The sequence below is a fragment of the Nerophis ophidion genome, linkage group LG18, assembly GCF_033978795.1.
Source record: "Nerophis ophidion isolate RoL-2023_Sa linkage group LG18, RoL_Noph_v1.0, whole genome shotgun sequence".
NCBI lineage: Eukaryota > Metazoa > Chordata > Actinopteri > Syngnathiformes > Syngnathidae > Nerophis > Nerophis ophidion.
The window spans coordinates 42,872,975-42,900,282 of NC_084628.1; the positions used below are offsets into that span (position 1 = coordinate 42,872,975).

Here is a 27,308-nt window from a genome sequence, read left to right on the forward strand (position 1 = left end):
GTTGACTGCTGGCGTGTGAAGGGAGAGAAAGGGAGCGAGGAGGAGGAGGAGGAGGAAGCAGCGGAGGGGGGGAAAAAGTTCAAGCAAAAAAATGGCTTCCTTGTCTTTGGAGCCCACAGAACAATCCGACAATAGCGCGGAGGAGCCGACGGCCTCGGAGTCCGCGGAAGAGGAAAAATACGCGGATCGAGTGACGGAGCAACTGTTGGAAAGTTTCCAAAAGTCCGCGGTGACTTTTTCCACAGACCAGGTGTCCTGCCTGTGCGAGGCCCTCCTGCAGGCGGGCAATGTGGAGCGACTGTGGAGATTCCTCGCCACCGTCCATCCCTCGTCCGAGCTGCTACGTGGCAACGAGACGCTGCTCAAGGCCCAGGCCCTGGTGGCCTTCCACCGGGGACAATTCAAGGAGCTCTACGGCCTCCTGGAGAGCCACGACTTCCACCCCTCCAACCACCTCTTCCTGCAGGACCTCTACCTGAAAGCCCGCTACAAGGAGGCGGAGAGGTCCCGGGGCCGCAGCCTGGGCGCCGTGGACAAGTACCGACTCAGGAAGAAGTTCCCCCTGCCCAAGACCATCTGGGACGGGGAGGAGACGGTGTACTGCTTTAAGGAGAAGTCCCGCAACGCCTTGAAGGAATGTTACAAGAGCAACAGGTACCCGACCCCGGACGAGAAGAAGAACTTGGCCAAAGTCACCGGACTGTCCCTCACGCAGGTCAGCAACTGGTTCAAGAACCGGAGGCAGAGGGACAGAACCCCGCCTGGGACACACTGCAAGAGGCAAGAACACACACACACACTTTTATGCAGTTCTGACCTTTCTGTACCACTAGGTCAGTGGTTCTCAAATTGGGGTACTTGAAGGTATGCCAAGGGGTACGTGAGATATTTCCAAAATATTCTAAAAATAGCAACAATTTAAAAATCTTTTATAAATATATTTCCATCCATCTTCTTCCGCTTATACGAGGTCGGGTCGCGGGGGCAACAGCCTAAGCAGGGAAGCCCAGACTTCCCTCTCCCCATCCACTTCGTCCAGCTCTTCCCGGGGGATCCCGAGGCGTTCCCAGGCCAGCCGGGAGACATAGTCTTCCCAACGTGTCCTGGGTCTTCCCCGTGGCCTCCTACCGGTTGGACGTGCCCTAAACACCTCCCTAGGGAGGCGTTCGGGTGGCATCCTGACCAGATGCCCGAACCACCTCATCTGGCTCCTCTCCATGTGGAGGAGCAGCGGCTTTACTTTGAGTTCCTCCCGGATGGCAGAGCTTCTCACCCTATCCCTAAGGGAGAGACCCAAACTCATTTGGGCCGCTTGTACCCGTGATCTTATCCTTTCGGTCATGACCCAAAGCTCATGACCATAGGTGAGGATGGGAACGTAGATCGACCGGTAAATTGAGAGCTTTGCCTTCCGGCTCAGCTCCTTCTTCACCACAACGGATCGGTACAACGTCCGCATTACTGAAGACGCCGCACCGATCCGCCTGTCCATCTCACCATCCACTCTTCCCTCACTCGTGAACAAGACTCCTAGGTAGTTGAACTCCCCCACTTGGGGCAGGGTCTCCTCCCCAAAGCATGATGTTTTCACCCCCATGCTTCACAGTAGGTATGGTGTTCTTGGGATGCAACTCAGTATTCTTCTTCCTCCAAACACCACCAGTTGAGTTGATACCAAAATGGATACATGGATGATACAGCAGAGGATTGGGAGAATGTCATGTGGTCAGATGAAACCAAAATAGAACTTTTTGGTATAAACACAACTGGAGGAAGAAGAATACTGAGTTGCATCCCAAGAACACCATACCTACTGTGAAGCATGGGGGTGGAAACATCATGCTTTGGGGCTGTTTTTCTGCTAAGGGGACAGGACGATTGATCCATGTTAAGGAAAGAATGAATGGGGCCATGTATCCTGAGATTTGGAGCCAAAACCTCCTTCCATCAGTGAGAGCTTTGAATGCTTGACCAAATACTTATTTTCCAACATAATTTACAAATAAATTATTTAAAATTCCTACAATGTGAATTTTTTTCACATTCTGTGTCCCACAGTTGAAGTGTACCTATGATGAAAATTACAGACCTCTGTCATCATTTTAAGTGGGAGAACTTGCACAATCGCTGGCTGACTAAATACTTTTTTGCCCCACTGTAACATACTTTTATGCAGTTCTGTCCTTTCTGTGCCTGCATACAAACAAAGACATAGGTAACACACTTTTATCCAGTTCTGTCCTTTCTGTGCCCGCATACAGAGTAGGTAACACACTTTTATGCAGTTCTGTCCTTTCTGTGCCCGCATACAAACAGAGGTGTAGGTAACACACTTTTATGTATTTCTGTCCTTTCTGTGCCCGCATACAGAGGTGTAGGTAACACACTTTTATGTATTTCTGTCCTTTCTGTGCCCGCATACAAAGGAGTAGGTCACATACTTTTATGCAGTTCTGTCCTTTCTGTGCCCGCATACAAACAAAGGAGTAGGTAACACACTTTTATGCAGTTCTGTCCTTTCTGTGCCTGCATACAAAGACATAGGTAACACACTTTTATGTATTTCTGTCCTTTCTGTGCCTGCATACAAAGACATAGGTAACACACTTTTATGTATTTCTGTCCTTTCTGTGCCCGCATACAGAGGTGTAGGTAACATACTTTTATGCAGTTCTGTCCTTTCTGTGCCCGCATACAAAGGAGTAGGTCACATACTTTTATGCAGTTCTGTCCTTTCTGTGCCCGCATACAAACAGAGGTGTAGGTAACACACTTTTATGTATTTCTGTCCTTTCTGTGCCCGCATACAGAGGTGTAGGTAACACACTTTTATGCAGTTCTGTCCTTTCTGTGCCCGCATACAAACAAAGGAGTAGGTAACACACTTTTATGCAGTTCTGTCCTTTCTGTGCCTGCATACAAAGACATAGGTAACACACTTTTATGTATTTCTGTCCTTTCTGTGCCTGCATACAAAGACATAGGTAACACACTTTTATGTATTTCTGTCCTTTCTGTGCCCGCATACAGAGGTGTAGGTAACATACTTTTATGCAGTTCTGTCCTTTCTGTGCCCGCATACAAAGGAGTAGGTCACATACTTTTATGCAGTTCTGTCCTTTCTGTGCCCGCATACAAAGGAGTAGGTAACACACTTTTATGCAGTTCTGTCCTTTCTGTGCCTGCATACAAAGACATAGGTAACACACTTTTATGTATTTCTGTCCTTTCTGTGCCCGCATACAGAGGAGTAGGTCACATACTTTTATGCAGTTCTGTCCTTTCTGTGCCCGCATACAAACAAAGACATAGGTAACACACTTTTATGCAGTTCTGTCCTTTCTGTGCCCGCATACAAACAAAGGAGTAGGTAACACACTTTTATGTATTTCTGTCCTTTCTGTCCCCGCATACAAAGGAGTAGGTCACATACTTTTATGCAGTTCTGTCCTTTCTGTGCCCGCATACAAACAAAGACATAGGTAACACATTTTTATGCAGTTCTGTCCTTTCTGTGCCCGCATACAAACAAAGGAGTAGGTAACACACTTTTATGCATTTATGTCCTTTCTTTGCCCCCATACAAACAAAGGAGTAGGTAACACAATTTTATGCAGTTTTGTCCTTTCTGTGCCCGCATACAAACAAAGACATAGGTAACACACTTTTATGCAGTTCTGTCCTTTCTGTGCCCGCATACAAACAAAGGAGTAGGTAACACACTTTTATGTATTTCTGTCCTTTCTGTGCCCGCATACAAACAAAGACATAGGTAACACACTTTTATGCAGTTCTGTCCTTTCTGTGCCTGCTTACAAACAGAGGAGTAGGTAACATACTTTTATGCAGTTCTGTCCTTTCTGTGCCCGCATACAAACAGAGGAGTAGGTAACATACTTTTATGCAGTTCTGTCCTTTCTGTGCCCGCATACAAACCCAGCCAGCAGGGCAAAGAGGTGTCAGCAGGTCTCACACCAGCCCGGCAGCATGTTGCTTTGTTGTGAAATGTGAGAAGCCTCAAGTTTCCTGCAAAAGCCAGCATGCCTTCCACTCACACATGCTTGTTTTGGAACAAGGTGGTGAATAGATGGGATGCAAACCCCACCTAAGAAGAAGCATAAATAAATATGGGCGGGGGGGGGAGGTTAGTGGGAAGATAAGAGAGGATATGGCAACCTTGTCTTATCACTTGGAGCTTTGTCTGGAAGATACTTCCCTAAAGCAGCGTTTAACTTATCTTAGGCCCGGTTTACACTGAGCTGGATAAGGTTATCCAGGGTAAATACCACCTAACCTCATCCGTGTCCGCACACAATTCCACCGTTCAAGACCCCCTCCCCCCGCCGACCTAATACGCCTGCAAGGAAAATGCACACGTCATAGTCACCTCCAGTGTTACTTTGTGTGCAAGTTTTTTTTGTTGTTTTTTTTCCTCCCTTGGTCTGCACCCCCTCTCCAGGGCCCAGGCTAAGACCGATTTTTTTATTTTATTTTAATCTTCTATTTTTTTCTCCCCCCTCCCCTTTGTTTACCTGTATCTCATCTTTTTGGTAAGGGGCGCTGGAAGCCGGCAGACCCGTCAGCGATCCTGTTCTGTCTCCCTGTAATGTTTGTCTAAACTTGAATGGGGGTGTGCTGAAAATTTTAATTTTCCTGAAGGAACTCTGACGGAATAAATAAATTACTATCTAATCCATCTAATCTAATCTAATCTAAATTCTTAATTGTAATTTATCTGAACAATATCCAGTGTTGTGGTATTTTAATTAAAGGGGAACATTATCAAAATTTCAAAAGGGTTAAAAACAATAAAAATCAGTTCCCAGTGGCTTGTTGTATTTTTTGAAGTTTTTTTCAAAATTTTACCGGTCTCGGAATATCCCTAAATAAAGCTTTAAAGTGCCTTATTTTCGCTATCTGCGAAGACACTGGCCATTTCCCTGTGACGTCACACAGTGCTGCCAATGTAAACAAACAATGGGAATACCACAGCTAGATATAGCGACATTAGCTCAGATTCAGACTCGGATTTCAGCGGTTTAAACGATTCAACAGATTACGCATGTATTGAAACAGATGGTTGGAGTATGAAAGTATTGAAGAAGAAACTGAAGCTATTGAGCGAATAGCTATTGATGCTATTCATAGCCATAGCATGGCCGAATAGCTGCGTTAGCATCGCCGGTAAAATGTGCGGACCGAACGATCAGGACTTTCGCATCTTTTGACACTGGAGCAACTTAAATCCGTCGATTGGTAAGTGTTTGTTTCGCATTAAATGTGGGTGGAAGGAAACGTAATATAGTTGCAAATGCATCTGCAGGTTATCCATACATCTCTGTGCCATGTCTGCTTTAGCATCGCCGGTCAAATGTGGAGACACTCTGGTACATTCAATGGGGGTCTGGTGGCAGACACTTTGGCATCTTGGGGCCAGTGGTGCAACTTGAATCCCTCCCTGTTAGTGTTGTTACACCCTCCGACAACACACCGACGAGGCATGATGTCTCCAAGGTTCCAAAAAATAGTAAAAAAAAAACGGAAAATAACAGAGCTGAGACCCGGTGTTTGTAATGTGTTGAAAATGAAAATGGTGGGTGTGTTACCTCGGCGACGTCACATTCTGACGTCATCGCCTCCAGCGCGATAAACAAAGGCGTTTAATTCGCCAAAATTCACCCATTTAGTGTTCGGAAATCGGTTTAAAAAAATAGATGGTCTTTTTTTCTGCACCATCAAGGTATATATTGACGCTTACATAAGTCTGCTGATAATGTTCCCCTTTAAGGTATTCATGTGTGATTTCCTCAAGCTTATGTGCAGACAGAAGGAGAAACACGGGCATGTCTGGGATGACACGCCTTCATATTTCCAGTAGTTAGCTCCGAGTTACGAAACCTCTTTATTATGAAGCTGGCTGTGGCGCATTCTTTCTGACGTCACTTCCTGTGCGGGGCGCGGTCTTTCTGGCGTCACTTCGTCTCCGACCTCAGTTTGTAAACGATCCACGAGTCCATACAAAGCTAAGAGCCGGAGATTCAAGAAATAGATGGTGCACTTACCCGTGTAAAAAATTATCCAAGGAGGGGGATCTGAAACAATAGTTTATTGTGGCTGAAATGGGGCTTCAGCTAAATAATTATTCGATTAAGGGATTATCCGGGTTAATGTAGACATAGTTTAAGAAGAAGCATAAATAAATATGGGGGAAGATAAGAGAGGATATGGCAGCCTTATCTTATCAGTAGGAGCTTTGTGGGGGTCTGGTAGATACTTCCCTGAAGCAACATTTAACAGGCTTTATCTTACTTAGTCTGTGTAGTTTTAGGTTAGTAGGGCACACAATCAAATGAGGTCCAACGACATATTTGGTATTGTTCTTCGTTACATCTTACTCAGCGCTGTTTCAAATCCATCTGCCAAATGAAGCCCCAAACTCTTTGATACAGCTTCTGGGTACGACTCTGAAGTACAACCAAAATGTTTTTAGACCTGGGCTGTCCAATTTACTGCATTAAGATAGTCTTTCTCAAACATTGGGGCAGAGGTGTGTCTAGAGAGTTTCAGGTGATCTCCTCAACAATTGGTCAAAGGGCACTCACGTGACGACAGGGCGCCATGACTGCTACAGACTTTGGTTTATGCCATGTGTGTGTGGGCGCTTCCACGTTTGTTTTTCAGCTTTTGAAAATGCCCTCGTGAATTAAAAGGCTGCTCTGTCCACGAGAAATGCTGAAAGCTTTTACCGTATTTTCCGGACCATAGAGCACACCGGATTATAAGGCGGACCATTTTTGACATTTTTTATATATAAAGCGGACCGGATTATATCAGTCATATTATTATTTTTTTTTTTCGAAATGTAAAATACTTCTTTGTGGTCTACCTAACATGTAATGGTAGTTCTTTGGTCAAAATGTTGCATAGAAGATGTTTTACACATCATCTTCAAGCCGCTTTCTGACAGTCTTCAGGATGCGCCGTTTTGTGGGCGGGTCTTATTTACGTGGCTCACCTTCGACAGCGTCTTCTCCCCGTCATCTTTGTTGTAGCAGTGTAGCGTGCAAGGACAGAAGTGGAAGAAGTGTCAAAAGATGGCGCTAACTGTTTTAATGACATTCAGACTTTACTTCAATCAATAACGGAATAATGTAAACTCACTACACCGGTATGTTTTAGCGCTTTCATGGTGAGTTTACTGACAGATATAAGTAAGAACTTTACACTACTTTATAATAGAAATGGCAACAGCAGAGGATGAATGTCACATAACAAGAAGATAGAGAGCTTTGAGGACCTTGAAGGTAGAAAAGCGCTATACAAGTACAACCCATTTATTTATTTTATTTATTTAAAAAGAAGCTAATCGACTACGGTTTCGACACGGACTACAAATGCGGAAGCGCGCACTTTTTGAGGTTTTATGCAGATCCCTAATACAGATCAGCAGGTGCCAGAAGGTAAGAAAAGTTGCTTTTGCATAATATTGCGAAACAAAACGGCAGATAATATGTCTCACCTTATACACACACACACCATAATAATACCTATATATAAAGCACGTCAAACGGTCCAGCCTACACTTATCTCTTATGTTTGACTGCCATCTACTGGTCACACTTACCATTACACCATGTACCAAATAAAATTGCTTCAAGGTGGGTAAGCTCGACTAAACTTATTCCTAACATTAGGTACACCAGGTTATAAGGCGCACTGTCGAGTTTTGAGAGAGAAAAAAGGATTTTAAGTGCACCTTATAGTCTGGAAAATACAGTAAATTGCTTTCCCCACAATCTGGAAAGAAGAGAATGGGCTCCGTCAACACTGGAGAGCCACCAACTACAGTCAGTACGTGTCCTGCACTAAATTAGTCCGATTTCTCAAATCGTTCGGCCTCAAATAAGCATCGTGCAACCCATGGAAACAGCTTAATCCGACCGTGTTCTTATTTTGCAAAATCGGACTGACACACCTGGACTTTGCGATTTCCAACCAGATCTGCCGAGTGGGTGTGTCCTGCCAGAGGGGACCTTTCGTACTGCTCCTGCGCCAGTCTCAATGTGCGGGATATAACCTTTCAATAAAAACATAGCATCAATTGTAATGAAGAGGACACTGTTTATTTGCTTCACAAACTAAAATAATATAACAATTTAGTGCATCAATGGTAGAAAAAAAGAAACAGATATGTATTTTAGATGGCAGTTCAGAAATTGTAGAAGGCCAGCTTCTTTTTGGAATACAAATGACATGAAAGAGAACAAAGCAGGTATATTAAAGGAAGAATAAAGCGCACACAAACCTCTTCACGCTGCATTTGTGAACTCCAAACTGATTAACAATAACTGTGTGTTCCACACAACTAGAACAATAGCGACCCTCATCTGGAACAGTATTGGCCGTGGCACCAACGGTCTTTTCCTTTGGATTTAAAACTCATTCCATCAATCCACAGAGCCTTGTGAATTAATCCTGAGTCATTCCAAAGCTTTGCTTCCATGATTCTTCTGTCTAAAAAGTTTTTTTGAGAAAACGTATTTATTGATGATGTCTGCCATTTACCGTCATCAGAGACATTAGAGACGCAATATTTCTGATGTGTGCCGACGTTACAGCTGATGTCAGGTACACCAGATCTTGGCTGCAGATGCCTAATATGATGTCATAGGGCAGGGGTCGGGAACCTTTTTGGCTGAGAGAGCCAAAAAGCCAAATATTTTAAAATATATTTGCGTAGAGCCATATACTTTTTTTTTAAACACTGAACACAACTAAACACGTGCATTTCTAAGTAAGACCAACATTTCTAGAGTATAATAAGTCTCTTATTCTTTGTAATAACTTTGTTATTCTGAAGCTAACTGTGGAGGGGGCGTGGCCTGCGGGCTTGCAGCGAACTGGGATGTGCCAGGACCGGCTTCGAAATCAGCGACAGGTGCGTAGAAGGCCCACCTGGGCCTTGTTATCTAATCACCTGTCGCTCTGTTATAAGCAGCAGCCAGAAGGAGAGACTGGGTTGGGGCTGGAAATACAATTGCTGGAAAGCAACTGAGAGACTTATTGAAGAATAAAACAATATTGTAACCCTGAAACAGGCTCTCATATCGGTGCTTGGGGTTCCGAAGAACCCCCAGGAGGGCAAGCCCCACAGTAACCAATAATAAATAAATAACTTCTTACCATTAACGCAACTTCTTGAACAGGTGCGGTAGGAAACGGATGGATTAAAAATGCATGAGAATGTTTTATATTTTTAACATTATTTTTAACACTGTGATTACAAGTGGAATTATTCATTACTTGTCGTGTTAAGCAACGTCAGCTCAGATTTATCCGAGAGCCAGATGCAGTCATCAAAAGAGCCACATCTGGCTCTAGAGCCATAGGTTCCCTACCCCTGTCATAGGGGAACCGGAGAAGCAATACATTAATTCGTACTAAAGTGAAATAAGCGCCACATGGGGTATGACCAACAGTCACATTAGAGCAGTGTTTTTCAACCTTTTTTGAGCCGAAGCACATTTTTTGCTTTGAAACAATGCGGAGGCAAACCACCATCAGAAATCATTAAAAAACGAAACTCAGTTGACAATAAAAAAGTGTTTGTTGCAATTGTTGGATATGACTTTAAAGCATAAGCTAGCATGCTTTACTATAGCTCTTGTCTCAAAGTAGGTTTACTTATTTGTAGTTTTTTTGGTGTTTTCCTGTGTGTAAAGTTTAAGTTATTGTCTTGCACTCCTACTTTTTTTTGGTATTTTCCTGTAGCAGTTTCACGTCTTCCTTTGAGGATTTCCCGCATCTACTTTGTTTTAGCAATCAAGAATATTTCAGTTGATTTTATCCTACTTTGTGGTGACATTGTTGATTGTCATGTCATGCGCATCGTGGACGCCGTCTTTGCTCCACAGTAAGTCTTTGCAGTCGTCCAGCATTCTGTTTTTGTTTACGTTGTGGCCAGTTCAGTTTTAGTTTCGTTCTGCGTCGTTTTCCCTGAGCTTTAATGCCTTTTCTTAGGGGCACTCCCCTTTCGTTTATTTTTGGTTTGAAGGGGAACATTATCACAATTTCAAAAGGGTTAAAAACAATAAAAATCAGTTCCCAGTGGCTTGTTGTATTTTTTTAAGTTTTTAAAAAAATGTTTACCGGTGTCGGAATATCCCTAAATAAAGCTTTAAAGTGCCTTATTTTCGATCTCTGCGAAGACACTGGCCATTTCCCTGTGACGTCACACAGTGCTGCCAATGTAAACAAACAATGGGAATACCACAGCAAGATATAGTGACATTAGCTCGGATTCAAACTCGGATTTCAGCGATTTAAGCGGTTCAACAGATTACGCATGTATTGAAACAGATGGTTGGAGTATGAAAATATTGAAGAAGAAACTGAAGCTATTGAGCGAATAGCTATTGACGCTATTCATAGCCATAGCATGGCCGAATAGCTGCGTTAGCATCGCCGGTAAAATGTGCGGACCAAACGATCAGGACTTTCGCATCTTTTGACACTGGAGCAACTTAAATCCGTCGATTGGTAAGTGTTTGTTTCGCATTAAATGTGGGTGGAAGTAAACGTAATATAGTTGCAAATGCATCTGCAGGTTATCCATACATCTTTGTGCCATGTCTGTCATCGCCGGTCAAATGTGGAGACACTCTGGCACATTCAATGGGGGTCTGGCGGCAGACACTTGGCATCTTCGGGCCAGTGGTGCAACTTGAATCCCTCCCTGTTAGTGTTGTTACACCCTCCGACAACACACCGACGAGGCATGATGTCTCCAAGGTTCCAAAAAATAGTCAAAAAAACGGAAAATAACAGAGCTGAGACCCGGTGTTTGTAATGTGTTGAAAATGAAAATGGCGACTGTATTACCTCGGTGATGTCACGTTCTGACGTCATTGCCACAGAGCGATAAACAGAAAGGCGTTTAATTCACCAAGATTCACCCATTTAGAGTTCAGAAATCGGTAAAAAAAATAGATGGTCTTTTTTCTGCACCATCAAGGTATATATTGACGCTTACATAGGTCTGCTGATAATGTTCCTCTTTAAGCATTATACACCTTTTTACCTTCACGCTGCCTCCCGCTGTTTCCGACATCTACAAAGCAATTTGCTACCGGCTGCCACCTACTGATATGGAATAGTATTACACGGTTACTCTGCCGAGCTCTAGACAGCACCGACACCCAACAACAATACTTTATTTGCAGACTATAATTACTGTTTTGCAAAAAATTATTTTAACCCAAGTAGGTGAAATTAGATCATCTCCGACGGAACACTAGTGTGCCGCGGCACAGTGGTTGAAAAACACTGAATCATAGTGCATGGACACTGGGACTTCACATGTAATTGTGAAAATACTCCTGATTTAGTGCATGAAAACAAGTCTTGTACAAAGTAAACACACGACACAAGGTCTGCGTTTTGTTCAGTAAAACACACAGAAGCTAACACAAATGTTTTGTTTTGCTATCTATTTTATTTACACAGTCGTGCGCTTTAGTTCCGACCTGTTGTTTCCGTACACTCGAATAGGGAACTGACGAGGGTTGAAAAGAAAAGATGAACGTGGCCAAGGACTATGGTCCTTTTGGGAAAAATCCACAAAAGTGCCATACTGTTGACGGCTTTTCCTGTTTTATTGACAATTTATTTGCTATCTGCAGCACTCATTTTAAATTTCTCTTCTCACTCCATGCAGAGAATCAACAGAGAGACAGCAAGATGGCACAACCAAACTTGATAATTGATACTGTTACCTGATTTTCTGTTCAGCGTGACCGATTATCTCCTGTTTGGCTAGGTTACCATACAACAAGTGCCTTTTTTCATGCAACCAACCATACTTCGTTCTTTCCGGTTTCCTCGGACCGACCCCACAAATGATAAATACACATCCAACCTTTTATTGAACTCATTTTCAATTGATATCGATTACGTGTTTGTCATGATATCGTTTTATAGGCCCAGTTGTAGTCGTACTCCTAAGAATAATATCTATCCATGCTGTGCTCATTTACATGTTTGTTTTGCTTTCGTCGTTGCAGCGAATCCGACGGAAACCACAGCACAGACGACGAGGCCATGGACGACACCCCTGACAAAGCAGAAGAGCACGCTGCCGCCAAGACCTCCATTATCTCGCTATCCGCGGTGAACTGCGCCCCGGGAGGTCAACTCATCCTCAACGGTTCCAGCGGCTTCCTCACAGCCTCCCAACCGTTATTGTTCAACGGAAACTCCCTCATCTCTGGGACCGGTGCCGGGGTCATCATCAATGGCCTGGGCCTGGGGGACAGCCAGAAGGTCACCTTGGGTCAGGTGACCAACCCTCCTTTGATACTCAACGGAGCTCAGGTTCTGGTCAAACCGGACTCTACGCCGCAAGTTTCCTTGGAACAACCAGTTTCCCCTCTGGAGACAAAGTCAAACTGTCTTCCGTCCGTGGTCTTCAGCACTAACAGTCAGACGTCCGTCATTTCTATTCCTGCGCAAGCCAAGAGCAAAAGTAGCAACACTTTGGATTTCATCAGCGGGCCGGAGGACATCATAAAAGTAGAAAACAGCCAGAAAATGTCTTGCTCTTCTTTGTCCTTGTCTCCGTCCTCACAGAGCCTGTCGCCAACAAGCAGCCTCCCTTCTCTGGTTTTAACACAAAGCCCTCCGTGCCAGGAGAGCCAGTCCTCATCAGCAGCTTTGACCATCCCAAGTCAACATGGAGAATATGTGGTCTTTGCCAGCGCTGCCTCTCAAATAAACCCAACAAGTACGCTGGTTACCTCCAACCAATCCCCTCAGGTCCTCTCCTTGCCACAGGTGGTGCCTTCCATCCAAGGCGTACCAGTCTCCCAGCTGGCACACGTGTCCCAATGTCCCCAGCTGGTTCCAGTGTCCTCGCTAACGCCACAGAGCGCCAACTTCCATATGAGCGGACACCAGGAGGCGGTGGAAGGTTCCACGGCCATCATGTCCATCTCCCAGCTTCCCGGTAATCCTCTCCCACAAACCATCAACCCCTCGCCCGCAAAGCTCCAAGCGCCACAGGTCATTTCCATCTCCCCGCCAACACAAGTGGTTCCAGTACCGCAGGCCAAAGTCTCCACAGCGGCGCAGTTAGTCCCGCTCTCCATGCCTCAGTTGGTGCCGGTCTCCTCCATTCAGACCTCCTCCACCATCTCCTTCCCCCAGGTGGTGCCGGCGAGTCCAGCTCTCTCCGTCCCCTCAGCCGGAGTGCCTTTACAGATCCTGGCTTCGGCCTCGGCACCAGGTGGGATCAATCAAGGTCCGTTTCGGATAAACCAACTGAGGCCCATTCAGAATGTGGGCCCTGCAACCAGTGTGGCCCCCGGATTGCAGCTTCTCAACTCTGGAATCATTCAGCTACCTTCTGCATCTCAAGGTGAGCACACTTGCATACTGGTGTCAAATCATCACATTAATTGCGGTTGGTTAATTACAGTCATATTTAGCTCGTTATGGGCCTTATCTACTAAGATCCAAATACCACACGCTAAAGAGTGTGTGCAAACTACAAAATTGTGTGTACTATTAGTGGGCGTGTTGCAGGGGATATCCTAAGACTGTGTACTTGTTGGGGGCAGCTATTTGGGGTTTTAGCGTTGTTGTTTTTTAAATGCATTGTAGCACTTTGAGGTTGTTTGCTCAATATAAAGTGCTTTTACAAATAAAATCTATTCTTATTATTATTATTAATTGATAACTTGTGCAGACCGCTTTATTTAAATTAGGTTTTTGCGGGGGCTTTCACCATTGGTGACTGCCATCTACTGGTCACACTTATAATTTCACCATGTCCTAAATAAAATAGCTTCGAGGTCTGTAAGCACAACCAGAATTATTCCGCACATAAGGCGCTCTGTACAGTTTTGAGGACAAAAACGGATTTAAAGTGTGCCTTATAGTCCGGAAAATACGGTATGTTAAAAACAATAAAACTTTTTATAAAACCATTTTTTTGTTCAAATATCAAACTTTTTTTCTTTCCTTTTTGTTAAACATTTGTTTGTTGGATTTTTACCATATACAATCTATTAATACAATTAAACAGGTTAAAATGTGTATCTTAATAATAATGTCCATCCATCCATCCATTTCCTACCGCTTATTCCCTTTCGGGGTCACGGGGGGCGCTGGCGCCTATCTCAGCTACAATCGGGCGGAAGGCAGGGTACACCCTGGACAAGTCGCCACCTCATCGCAGGGCCAACACAGATAGACAGACAACATTCACACTCACATTCACACACTAGGGACCATTTAGTGTTGCCAATCAACCTATCCCCAGGTGCATGTCTTTGGAAGTGGGAGGAAGCCGGAGTACCCGGAGGGAACCCACGCAGTCACGGGGAGAACATGCAAACTCCACACAGAAAGATCCCGAGCCTGGATTTGAACCCAGGACTGCAGGAACTTCGTATTGTGAGGCAGACGCACTAACCCCTCTGCCACCGTGAAGCCTCTAATAATAATGTAATGCATTTAAATACCGTATTTTCCGCATTATAAGGCGCACCTAAAACCTCAAATTTTCTAAAAAGCTGACAGTGCGCCTTATAATCCGGTGCGCCTTATATATGGACCAATATTGAGCCACTATGGTAAGCAGCCGCCGATTTAATTTTCCCCCATAGGAGAAGAAGCGCGCGATGCATGCTGGGATATATGACTCCACCAGGCCGTATCGTTTTCATTTCCATCTGTGTGTTAATGTAAAGAACCCAAAATGGCTCCTATTGAGACAGGATTTAAGGAAAGCACGAACTGTCACTGAACTGCTAGACAACAGCAGCGACACTGCATTAATGACGTCACGAAATAGTGCAAAGCAATAACAATATATCAATAGCTCAAACGTTAATGTCAAACAACACACAAAATAAACATGTAAAGCTCACTTTATTAAGTTATTCCTCATCCACGAATCCCTCTAATTCTTCTTCTTCAGTGTCCGAATTAAACATGCCACAAGAGGTCTCGCAACTTCGGTAATCAGCCGTCTACCTTATTTCACTTCTTCTACGGTCAGCAGCCGCCTATCTTATTTCCCCTCGTAGAAGAAAAAGCACGCGGTGCATGCTGGGATATATGACTGCGGGAGGCGTGCCAAGTTTAAACTCCAGGCGATCGGTCACACAGTAGAACACGGGAATAGAGCAGCAGCGAGAGAATTTAACATTAACAGCAGCGAAACTGGCTCCTTTAATGACGACTTGGACGAGACGGAGCCGGGCATGTTGGATGCCGTATTCGCCCAACTGTTTGATTCCAACACTGAAGAAGAAGAATTTGAGGGATTCGTGGATGAGGAATAACTTAAAGTGAGCTTTACATGTTTATTTTGTGTGTTGTGTGACATTATCGTTTGAGCAACGTTGAGTTATTGATATATTATTGCTTTGCACTATTTCCAGTGTCACTATATTGTGATCGCACTAACGTTTGATTTACCGTAACGTGTTTATTGAATCAGTGAAAGGGCTTCACGGTGGCGGAGGGGTTAGTGCGTCTGCCTAACAATACGAAGGTCCTGCAGTCCTGGGTTAAATCCCAGGCTCGGGATCTTTCTGTGTAGAGTTTGCATGTTCTCCCCGTGAACGCGTGGGTTCCCTCCGGGTACTCCGGCTTCCTCCCACTTTCAAAGACATGCACCTGGGGATAGGTTGATTGGCAACACTAAATGGTCCCTAGTGTGTGAATGTGAGTGTGAATGTTGTCTATCTGTGTTGGCCCTGCGATGAGGTGGCGACTTGTCCAGGGTGTACCCTGCCTTCCGCCCGATTGTAGCTGAGATAGGCGCCAGCGCCCCCCGCGACCCCAAAAAGGGAATAAGCGGTAGAAAATGGAAATGGATGAATCAGTGAAAATAATAAAAAAGCTGTTTATCCATCAGATTGTTTTTTACGTGTTTATTTATTTGGGGAAAATAATAAAACAGCTGTTTATTCATTTTGGGAGTGAACGGTGTTGTCAGAACGCTGGTTTGTAATCTATTAATAAAGTTTGACTGACCTGACTGTTTTGTTGACATTCCCTTCAGTGCAGCTCCATCTAAAGCAGGGGTGCCCATTACGTCGATCGCGAGCTACCAGTCGACCGCGGGGGGTGTGTCAGTCGATCTCGAGCCAGGCTTTTAAAAAAAATAGACCTAAAAATGAGTGATCATCAATCTTCACCAAGACGTCACTTAAATGACATTCACGGTACCGGAGGGTCTTGTGAGATGACGCTGGCTGCTGCAAGATCATTATTATGAAAATATGACCGAGAGGAAGGCGAGAAACACTTTTTATTTCAACAGACTCTCGCGCCGTACCTTCTGTCAAAACTCTAAAGGCCGACTGCACATTTCCTATCTTCACAATAAAAGCCCTGCTTCATGCTGCCTGCGCTAACTAAATACAAAGTCTCGGAAAACTGGCGTGCACAAGCGATCCCTCAGAAAGCTGGCGTGCACATCACTTGTGCACGCCAGCTTTCCGAGACTCTTATTTTGTTAGCGCAGGATGCATGAAGCAGGGCTTTTATTGTGAAGATAGAAAATGTGCAGTCGGCCTTTAGAGTTTTGACGGAAGGGACGGCGCGGAAGTCTGTTGAAATAAAAAGTGTTTCTCGCCTTCCTCTCTGTCATTTTTTCATAATAATGAACTGGCAGCAGCCAGCGTCATCTCACAAGACCCTCGGGTGCCGTGAATGTCTATCAAGCAAGCTACGGAATTTGCCGCCAATGTTTTTCTTGTAAAGTGTATGGAAGCTGGATGAATTAGATGCCAAAAACCAACCACTTTCATGTGGTATTGTACAGAAAGGACAACTTTTTTTCTCCTCCATTTGAAAATGTGGGCGTTATCATCATTACTGTCTGATTCCAATCAATGCAAGTCATCAGAATTAGGTAATACACCAACTTATATTCTTGTCTTTGTGAAAGAAAGACATCTATATGTGTTACACATGCTTGTATTATCATTAAACACATTTAACTTGTTTACAAAAATGTCTCTTTCATAAATAAATAAATATAAATGAGGTAGATCCCCTCGAGTTGGTCAATTGAAAAGTAGCTCGCCTGCAGAAAAAGTGTGGGCACCCCTGATCTAAAGGATGCAGAACGTAACCCCAGCCTCTACTGTAGCATCTATTCTATGCGCCTTATAATGCGGTGTGCCTTATATATATATAACAAATATTAAAATAGGCCATTCATTGAGGGTGCGCCTTATAGTGCGGAAAATACGGTAGTTACATTTAAATATACTTTTCCAAGCATTTTTAGACGAGATTAGAAAATAAATAAGTAATTGGCCATAATTATTCATGTTTTTCCAATCGCTTAAATCAGGGGTAGGGAACCTATGGTTCTAGAGCCAGATGTGGCTCTTTTGATGACTGCATCTGGCTCTCTGATAAATCTTAGCTGACATTGCTTAACACGATAAGTCATGAATAATTCTGCTGGTAATCACAGTGCTTTAAATGACGTCCAAATTATAAAACATTGTCATTCATTTTAATCCAACCATCCATTTTCTATCCCACCTGTTCAAGAAGTTGCATTAATGGGAAGAAATATTATATTTAATATTGGTTAGCTTTAGAATAATAGAATAGAATAGAATGAACTTTATTGTCATTATATTTGCATATAACGAGATTAAAGACTCCAACTTAAGGTGCGGTAGTGGGAACAAATATGGGGTGAAATAAATGACATAAGAGGTAAAAAGGAAAAACTAACAATTGAAATAAACAGACTACTATCCAATAAAAATAATAAGCAATTCTGTACAATATACAAAACACTATAGAAGTACGAAATACAAATACTGTACAATATACAGAGCAAGACAAGAGTACCGAAGTAATAGATAACAATCAGTGACGGACGTATTGCACTCGAAGGGTAGTATTGCACAGTAGGGTATTAGGGTAGGATATTGTACAGGGGTGAATTATTATTATTATTATAAGTTAGAGTTCAATATGGTGACAGCTTTGGGAAAGAAGCTGTCTCTGAGCCTGTTTGTTCTGGCACTGATGCACCTGTAGCGCCTGCCTGATGGTAGCAAGTCGAACAGGTGGAAGCCAGGGTGTGTGCTGTCCTCGATAATGTTTTTTGCTCTTGTACATATAATAGATACATTATTATTATATAATAACAATGTTATTAAAAAGAATAGGAGACCTATTATACTCTAAAAATGTTGGTCTTACTTAAAATTGCACGTATTTAGCTGTATTTAGTGTTAAAAAATATTATATGGCTCTCACGGAAATACATTTTAAAATATTTGGCTTTCAGCCAAAAAGGTTCCCGACCCCTGGCTTAAATGCACAACTAAAAATGGCCACGACAACTGATGTGTTGTTTACGTCCATGCTAGGTAACCTCCTCCTGGGTGGAAGCCCCTACTTGAGCGTCCAGCAAGGCAAACTCATCTTAACCATCCCGGCCGGCTTCCAGCTCACCAGTCTGCCTCTGAAACCAGTTCCTGATGTTTCCACCAATGGCGTGAGTCCTGCTCTCACACTTCCCGTCGCCCCCCAGCCGGAGCAGCCCGCCAGCGTCCTCACGACGCCCCCCATGAACTTCATCAACACGTACGCGGCGGAGAGCGGGGGCGCCACCGACCAGGCGACCGTGGTTCCTCAACCCAACACGCTGGTGGACCAGCCGGTGGCCCCCGCCATGTTGAACGCGCTCTCGCCGGAGAGCATGCTCACCCTCAGTCCCATGTATGGCGGCCTGACGCCCAACATGCACCTGCACCAGTCGGCCTGGAACCCCCTGCCCCTTTCTGCCTCAGCGACTCTGTTTGACGGGCGGGGGAAAGGACACCTACCTGTAGACCCGGCGTTGCTGGGCCTCCCGGGGGGCGAGTCGCTGCTGCTGGGGAGCCCCTCGCCAGAGCGGGACGCCCACTCGCCGCTGGGGCATCCCGACGATATGGACGGAGACTCCAAGATCCTGACTCAGCTCCAGTCGGTCCCCGTAGATGACGAGCTGGGCTTGTAGGTTTGTTTACCCCCAAAGTCATATGCAGTACGCTGCCTGTGGACTCGTGCTCCGGACCACCGTCACAGCCTCCGCTGGCACTTAGGAGCTGCAGCTTTGATTCACACACATCAAATGTTACACACTAGCTAACTCAAATATTTTATACAGGGACAATACCATTGATATACTTTAAAGTAGTCAGTGTACATATTTCATAGAAGTACAGAAATCTATCCCGCTTGTATAGCAAGTATACAGTCGTGGTCAAAAGTTTACATACACTTGTAAAGAACATAATGTCATGGGTGTCTTGAGTTTCCAATCATTTCTACAACACTTATTTTAGGTGAAGTGAATTATATTTATATAGCGCTTTTCTCAAGTGACTCAAAGCGCTTTACATAGTGACACCCAATATCTAAGTTACATTTAAAGCAGTGTGGGTGGCACTGGGAGCAGGTGGGTAAAGTCTCTTGCCCAAGGACACAACGGCAGTAAATCGAACCTGCAACCCTGCCTGGCACGGCCACTCTACCAACCGAGCTATGCCGCCCCACAATTTTATTGTGGGGCAATTTTATTGTGATAGAGTGATTGTAGCACATACTTGTTGGTCACAAAAAACATTCATGAAGTTTGCTTCTTTTATGAATTTATTATGTCTCTATTGAAAACGTGAGCAAATATGCTGGATCAAAAGTATACACACAGCAATGTTAATATTTGCTTACATGTCCCTTGGCAAGTTTCACTGCAATAAGGCGCTTTTGGTAACCATCCACAAGCTTATGTTTGAATTTTTGACCACAAAATTGGTGCAGTTCTGATACATTTGTTAATTTTCTGACATGGACTTGTTTCTTCAGCATTGTCCACACATTTGAGTCAGGACTTTGGGAAGGCCATTCTAAAACCTTCATTCTAGCCTGATTTAGCCATTCCTTTACCTCTTTTGAAGTGTGTTTGGGGTCAATTTTTGTTTCATCTGACCACAGAACTTTCCTCCAGAAGGTCTTATCTTTGTCCACGTGATGTCAGATGAAACAAAAAGTGAGCTGTTTGGCCACAATACCCAGAAATATGAATGGAGGAGAAAAGGTGAGGCCTTAGGGGCGGCATGGCGTAGTGGGTAGAGCGGCCGTGCCAGAAACCTGAGGGCTGCAGGTTCGCTTCCCACCTATTGACATCCAAATCACTGCCTTGGGCAGGACACTTCACACTTTGCCCCCCGTGCCGCTCACACTGGTGAATGAATGATGAATGAATGATTGGTGGTGGTCAGAGGGGCCGTAGGCGCAAACTGGCAGCCACGCTTCCGTCAGTCTACCCCAGGGCAGCTGTGGCTACAGAGGTAGCTTACCACCACCAGGTGTGAATGAATGATGGGTTCCAGCTTCTCTGTGAGCGCTTTGAGTATCCAACAATAGAAAAGCGCAATATAAATCTAATCCATTATTATTATTGTTATTGCCTTTAATCACAGGAACACCATTTCTACTGTCGAGCACGGTGGTGGTAGTATTATGATTTGTGCCTGTTTGGCTGCCAATGAAACTGGTGCTTTACAGAGAGTAAATGGGACAATGAAAAAGGAGGGTTAGGTCCAAATTGTTCAGGACAAGCTCAAATCATCAGCCTGGAGGTTGGGTCTTGGGCACAGTTGGGTGTTCCAACAGGACAATGACCCCTAACACACCTCAAAAGTGGTAAAGGAATGGCTAAATCAGGCTAGAATGAAGGTTTTAGAATGGCCTTCCCAAAGTCCTGACTTAAACGTGTGGACAATGCTGGAGAAACAAGTCCATGTCAGAAAAGCAACACATTTAGCTGAACTGCACCAATTTTGTCAAGAGGAGTGGTCAAAAATTGTGGATGGCTACCAAAAGTACCTTATTGGAGTGAAACTTGCCAAGAGACATTTAAGCATATATTAACATTGCTGTACGTATACTTTTGACCCAGGACAAGTGCTTACATTTTCAGTACTCATAATAAAATCACAAAAGTGCTCCAATCACTCTATCACACAAAAATAAGAGTTGTAGAAATGATTGGAAACTCAAGACAGCCATGACATTATGTTCTTTACAAGTGTATGTTAACTTTTGACCACAACGGTACGTGCAACCTTTCTTCAGAGTAGTCAGTGTACAGTACAGCTTGTATAGCAGTATAAAAGTATATATATACAAGCTTAGCAAAAGCTGTACACTGACTACTCTGAAGTAAGGTGGCATACCACGATGCAAATTGGTTGGTAATATTGTGATTATGCATGGTGACGGCACATTCTGGCTATGCTCCACAAATTTGACACAAGAACCTCGAGGCAGCGGCTAACGTCCCTCTACAGTGCAAAGCCACTTTTAAGGCGGCAGATAATCTACCATTATCACTGGAGGATGAGGAATGCGACACTACACATTTTAGGCGGGAATGCTAGCAGCAAGCAAGAGCTCTTGAATGTAAACAGAGGTGGGCAGATCAATACCAATAGTGTCAGTGTATGGTCGATACTACAGTGGCTGGATTGATATTTAAAAAAAAAATAATAATAATTTTGTTATGGTTTACGAACTCAGGAACTCTTGACACACTTTAAGGCCAAAAACCAAACGATTTTAAATAAGTAGGAAATATTTTTAAGATTTAATTGATATTGCTACACGACCCTAGCATATTTTTGTCTGCATGTCGAGTATCAGCACCAATACAGCCTCTGTAACTACTTGGTATTGGATCGATACTTAAATTGATGTCATCGTCCAAAACTAATATAAAGTATCCAAACCAAAGAAGAATAAGTGCCTATTACATTTGAAGAGAAGTATATATAAACATAGTAGATATTAGCAGTCAGATAGCGAGTAGATGAATAATAGTTTAAACAGCACCCAAATAACACATACCAAATACTACGCAGTATCATGACATACATCTGTATCGCAGCAGGTGGTGATATACAGTACAGGCCAAATTTTGGGACACACCTTCTCCTCATTCAATCTTTATTTTCATGACTATTTACATTGTGGATTGTCACATCCAAACTATGAATGAACACATGTGGAGTTATGTACTTAACAAAAAGAAGGTGACGTAACTGAAAACATGTTTTATACTGTAGTTTCTTCAAAATAGCCACCCTCTAACCACTAGGCCACCTACTCAGTAGCCTAGTGGTTAGAGTGACCGCCCTGAAATGGGTAGGTTGTGAGTTCAAACCCCGGCAGAGTCATACCAAAGACTACAAACATGGGAGCCATTGCATCCCTGCTTGGCACTCAGCATCACGGAGTGGAATTGGGGGTTATTTGGGGCCACCACTGCTGCTCACTGCTCCCCTCACCTCCCAGGGGTATGGGTCAAATGCAGAGGACACATTTCACCACACCTAGTGTGTGTGTGTGTGTGTGTGTGACTATTATTGCTACTTTAACTTTGCTCTGATTACTGCTTTGCACACTCTTGGCATTCTCTCCACGAGCTTCAAGAGGTAGTCACCTGAAATGGTTCTCACTTCCTTGAAGCTCAAGGAGAGAATGCCAAGAGTGTGCAAAGCAGTAATCAAAGCAAAGGGTGGCTATTTTGAAGAAACTAAAATATAAAACATGTTTTCAGTTATATCACCTTTTTTTTGTTAAGTACATAACCCCACGTGTGTTCATTCATAGTCATGAAAATAAAGAAAATGAATGAATGAGGAGAAGGTGTGTCCAGAATAGATGTTATATCTGTCGTGTTGTCTCTTGAGAAGATACTGTAATGCAGGGGTGTCCAAACTTTTTCCACTGCGGGCCGCACACTGAAAAATCAGAGCAAGCGGGGACCATTTTCATAATTTGTATTTTAAAAACCAATACAATATGTGTAAAAAAAATATACATTCAGGCCTCCACTCAGTTATGATCCCAGGGACCCCAAAGGTTTTGGTCCCAAAAAATATTAAAAATGTGTCATTATTCGGTATTATAATTTTTGTTATTATGCAAGTTTTAAATCTCTAGATCAACATTAGAAAAAAGATTGGAAAAAACACAAAATATGCAATATTTTCACCTAACAACTTTTTTAGGTGGAATATTTGAGATTGTATAATAATTGGAGCCTTAATTTTGGATTTTGATTCATTATTATTATTTGAGCAATGACACTTAGAAACAAATCACACTAAAATAATTGGGGATCCAAAAGTGTCCTACTTATTAAAGTGTTCAAAAATAAATTATAAATTTTTTTACTGTTTACTTTTAGCACAATAATCTTGAGATCAACTTCAGATATATCCGTCAATTTTAAGTGTTATTGTTTGTTTTGTTTGTTTGTTTTAGGCCCTTCTTTAAAAAAAACAGCTCAGTTTTTTTATATGGCAAAACACAAAATATGCAACATTTTCCCCAAAAATTATCTCAAAATTTTTAATGTGATGTAATTGAAGCCTTGAATAGGTCAATAATTCAAAATGACATTGATTTTGATTCATTATTATTTTTTAAAGAAAGAAACAGCCTGCATGGCAGCTTTGGGTTATTAGAGTAAGGATTGCAACAATTTCTTGTTTCATTTCACCCGTTTGCTCTTTTATACCACTTATGTTTTGAATTTTTTTCAATTGTATTCTTAAAATGTGCCGTGGGGCTGTTAAAAAAATGACCCGCGGGCCGCACTTTGGACACCCCTGCTGTAATGCAAAGGGACGGTGGTCTCACTTTTGTACGATATTGTGCAAGGATCTGTGAGCTGGCGCAGACAATGACTTGCACAAAAGGATGTGTGAAGTACATTAGTAGTTAGTCTGGGATCCACCACAGGAACTATTCTTCAGAGCATCTGGGAAAGGCACAGGTCTTCAATTAGCTGACTTGCCATGTTTGTTTTGTAAGATGTTCCACTACCAGGGAGTGGGGGGGAGTCACACTTTTTACACACGCTCCTTTTATACAAACGACAACAGAAGTGTGACGGCGCCTGCGTGAAAGCGCAAGCCTCGTTTTGCTGTTGTGTCGAACGCGATTAACGGAGATGTATTTTGCACGCCTCACCGAACACTATCACGGGTGTGTTTACATCCCATGGTGCATGAAATGGGAGAAATACGGGCTCTATCCTGCAAAATAGCAATAGTTAGCAGCTCTTGCCTTTTACACAGAAAACCATCTCACAATCAAAGCGTGGCGTGTAAAATAGTTGTCGGACAGCAACACAACTGCCTCCCCTTTGACGCAAACACGAGCCCGCCTCTAATGCTACCTCGAAAAAGGTGGAGTATTGCCGTCCAGCCGTTCTCCAAAAGCAGCGTAAAAGCTGATATTCATGTCAAACACTACGTTTTTCAAATCTGGGGCATTCTACAAACCTTGTTTCCATATGAGTTGGGAAATTGTGTTAGATGTAAATATAAACAGAATACAATGATTTGCAAATCCTTTTCAACCCATATTCAGTTGAATATGCTACAAAGACAACATATTTGATGTTCAAACTGATAAACTTAATTTTTTTTGTCGCAAATAATAATTAACTTAGAATTTCATGGCTGCAACAGGTGCCAAAGTGGTTGGGAAAGGGCATGTTCACCACTGTGTTACATCACCTTTTCTTTTAACAACACTCAAACGTTTGGGAACTGAGGAAACTAATTGTTGAAGCTTTGAAAGTGGAATTCTTTCCCATCCTTGTTTTATGTAGAGCTTCAGTCCTTCAACAGTCCGGGGTCTCCGCTGTGGTATTTTACGATTCATAATGCGCCACACATTTTCCATGGGAGACAGGTCTGGACTGCAGGCGGGCCAGGAAAGTACCCGCACTCTTTTTTTTACGGAGACATGCTGTTGTAACACGTGCTGAATGTGGCTTGGCATTGTCTTGCTGAAATAAGCAGGGGTGTCCATGAAAAAGACGGCGCTTAGATGGCAGCATATGTTGTTCCAAAACCTGTATGTACCGTTCACCATTAATGGTGCCTTCACAGATGTGTAAGTTACCCATGCCTTGGGCACTAATGCACCCCCATACCATCACACATGCTGGCTTTTGAACTTTGCGTCCATAACAGTCTGGATGATTCGTTTCCCCTTTGGTCCAGATGACACGATGTTGAATATTTCCAAAAATAATTTGAAATGTGGACTCGTCAGACCACAGAACACTTTTCCACTTTGCATCAATCCATCTTAGATGATCTCGGGCCCAGAGAAGCCGGCGGCGTTTCTGGATGTTGTTGATGAATGTATTTTGCTTTGCATGGTAGAGCTTTAATTTGCACTTACAGATGTAATGACCAACTGTATTTAGCGACAGTGGTTTTCTGAAGTGTTCCTGAGCCCATGTGGTGATATCCTTTAGAGATTGAAGTCGGATTTTGATACAGTGCCGTCTAAGGGTTTAAAGGTCATGGTCATTCAATGTTGGTTTCCGGCCATGCCGCTTACGTGGAGTGATTTCTCCAGATTCTCTGAACTTTTTGATGATATTATGGACTGTAGATTATGAAATCCCTAAATTTCTTGGAATTGCACTTTGAGAAAGGTTGTTCTTAAACTGTTTTGACTATTTGCTCACACAGTTGTGGACAAAGGGGTGTACCTCGCCCCATCCTTTCTTGTGAAAGACTGAGCATTTTTTGGGAAGATGTTTTTATACCCAATCATGGCACCCACCTGTTCCCAATTAGCCTGCACACCTGTGGGACGTTCCAAATAAGTGTTTGATGAGCATTCCTCAACTTTATCAGTATGTATTGCCACCTTTCCCAACTTCTTTATCACGTGTTGCTGGCATCGAATTCTAAAGTTAATGATTATTTGCAAAAAAAATAGCATTTATGAGTTTGAACATCAAATATGTTGTCTTTGTAGCATATTAAACTGAATATGGGTTGAAAAGGATTTGCAAATCATTGTATTCTGTTTATATTTACATCTAACACAATTTCCCAACTCATATGGAAACGGGGTTTGTAGTTAAAAAAGCCCAGTTGCATTCCCGTTTTTTTCACCTATGCAATGTTTTTGAAGTGGCTCAAGTTCCAAACACTCATGAAAGCTTTCCAGCTTGACCTAAAGAAGGTGCGTGACACTCAAGCCTTTGCTGAGACTCCTTATGGGGATGTGGGGTCTCAGCTCAGTGTGTCAATATTGTTAAGTGCCTTATATTAAAGCTTATATTGTTTTGTCTGCAATCCAAATGGACTCTTTTGGTTGCATTGTTTTGTGTTTGTATATTTTGCACATTTTATTCCATTTCATTACAATGTTGATGCTGTCTTTGACCGTGGAAGGACTCGTGACCTCCTTGTTTTCTTCATTTAAACCTCTATTAAAAAACGACCGCATGCTTCCATTTAGATTTGGTCATGTGACCTTCCACCGTCGGCAGTGGATCTTTGTAGCCATTTACGGTACACAAAAGCCCATTTTGTTACACTAATGAATGGCTTTTTGTGTTTTTATTAGTGCATATGTTTGTACATTTATTCCAAAAATGCATGTATCCGTCAGTGTTTATGTGAAAGGAACGCAGATAGGAAATGATATTCATTTTCCTTTTTTTTTTTTAAACTGTCAAGTTAATGTTAATGGCGATTACCTTTTAAAGCGGTCACCCCATTTTCATCACGCAGAATTGCGTCGACAATCATGTATTAAAAGAATTGTACTGCGCATTTATAGGACGGATGGGATAAAGGGAAATATGCTCGCGTGGGTCTGGTGTTATGAGCCATTTATTACCGAATTTCTTTGCTGATACTCCTGCCTGTGGGGGCTAATGCACATTTGTCATCTGGGAGTTTTCACACAGGCCGGACTCCTGATTTCACCAAAGATAATGCATTACTATTTGATAGTGTTGAAAAGGGATCACTTGTTTTCTTCTGGTTTTATTGTATTAAATGCATTCTATTTTTTATATTACTGGATGATGTAATAAAGTACATTTATATGATCTACAGTCTGTATCTGTGAATGTGTTCTGAAGGCCGCATATTTAGAAAGTATTTTGTATATGTCACAAGAGATGTGCGATATTATCGGACCGTTGATATTATCGGCCGATAAATGCCTCCTCCAACCTCCATGGACAAAGCTACGAACTAGGGGAGACCGGGATTTCTGCTCCGCTGCTCCCAGTCTGTGGAACGGTCTCCCTGACCACCTGAGGGCACCTCAGACTGTGGATACTTTTAAAAAAGGCTTAAAAACACATCTTTTAAAAAAAAGCCTTTTTATAGACATGCATGCTGGTTCTAGCTATTGGGCTGTTTCTAGTTTTATAATTA

General features: G+C 43.0%; 2 protein-coding genes across 3 annotated transcripts in view; one reads left to right on the plus strand and one right to left on the minus strand.

Annotated features, from left to right (window-relative positions):
* Positions 1-26,980, plus strand: six5 (SIX homeobox 5). Its single transcript, XM_061878153.1, has 3 exons — positions 1-780; positions 12,063-13,414; positions 18,417-26,980. Exons 1-3 carry the CDS (start codon positions 92-94, stop codon positions 19,046-19,048), a joined length of 2,673 nt encoding a protein of 890 aa, XP_061734137.1. The 5' UTR covers positions 1-91; the 3' UTR covers positions 19,049-26,980.
* Positions 2,797-27,308, minus strand: part of qpctla (glutaminyl-peptide cyclotransferase-like a) — a 56,769-nt gene continuing 32,257 nt past the window's right edge. The window contains exons 8-9 of one of the 2 annotated variants that reach the window (XR_009802624.1): positions 18,876-19,142; positions 2,797-4,105 (exon numbers count right to left, since the gene is read on the minus strand). The gene's annotated coding sequence lies outside the window, so the exon portion shown is untranslated. Of the gene's footprint in view, positions 4,106-16,743; positions 19,143-27,308 lie in introns of those variants that run through there. The other variant, XM_061878155.1, reaches the window with a different exon arrangement.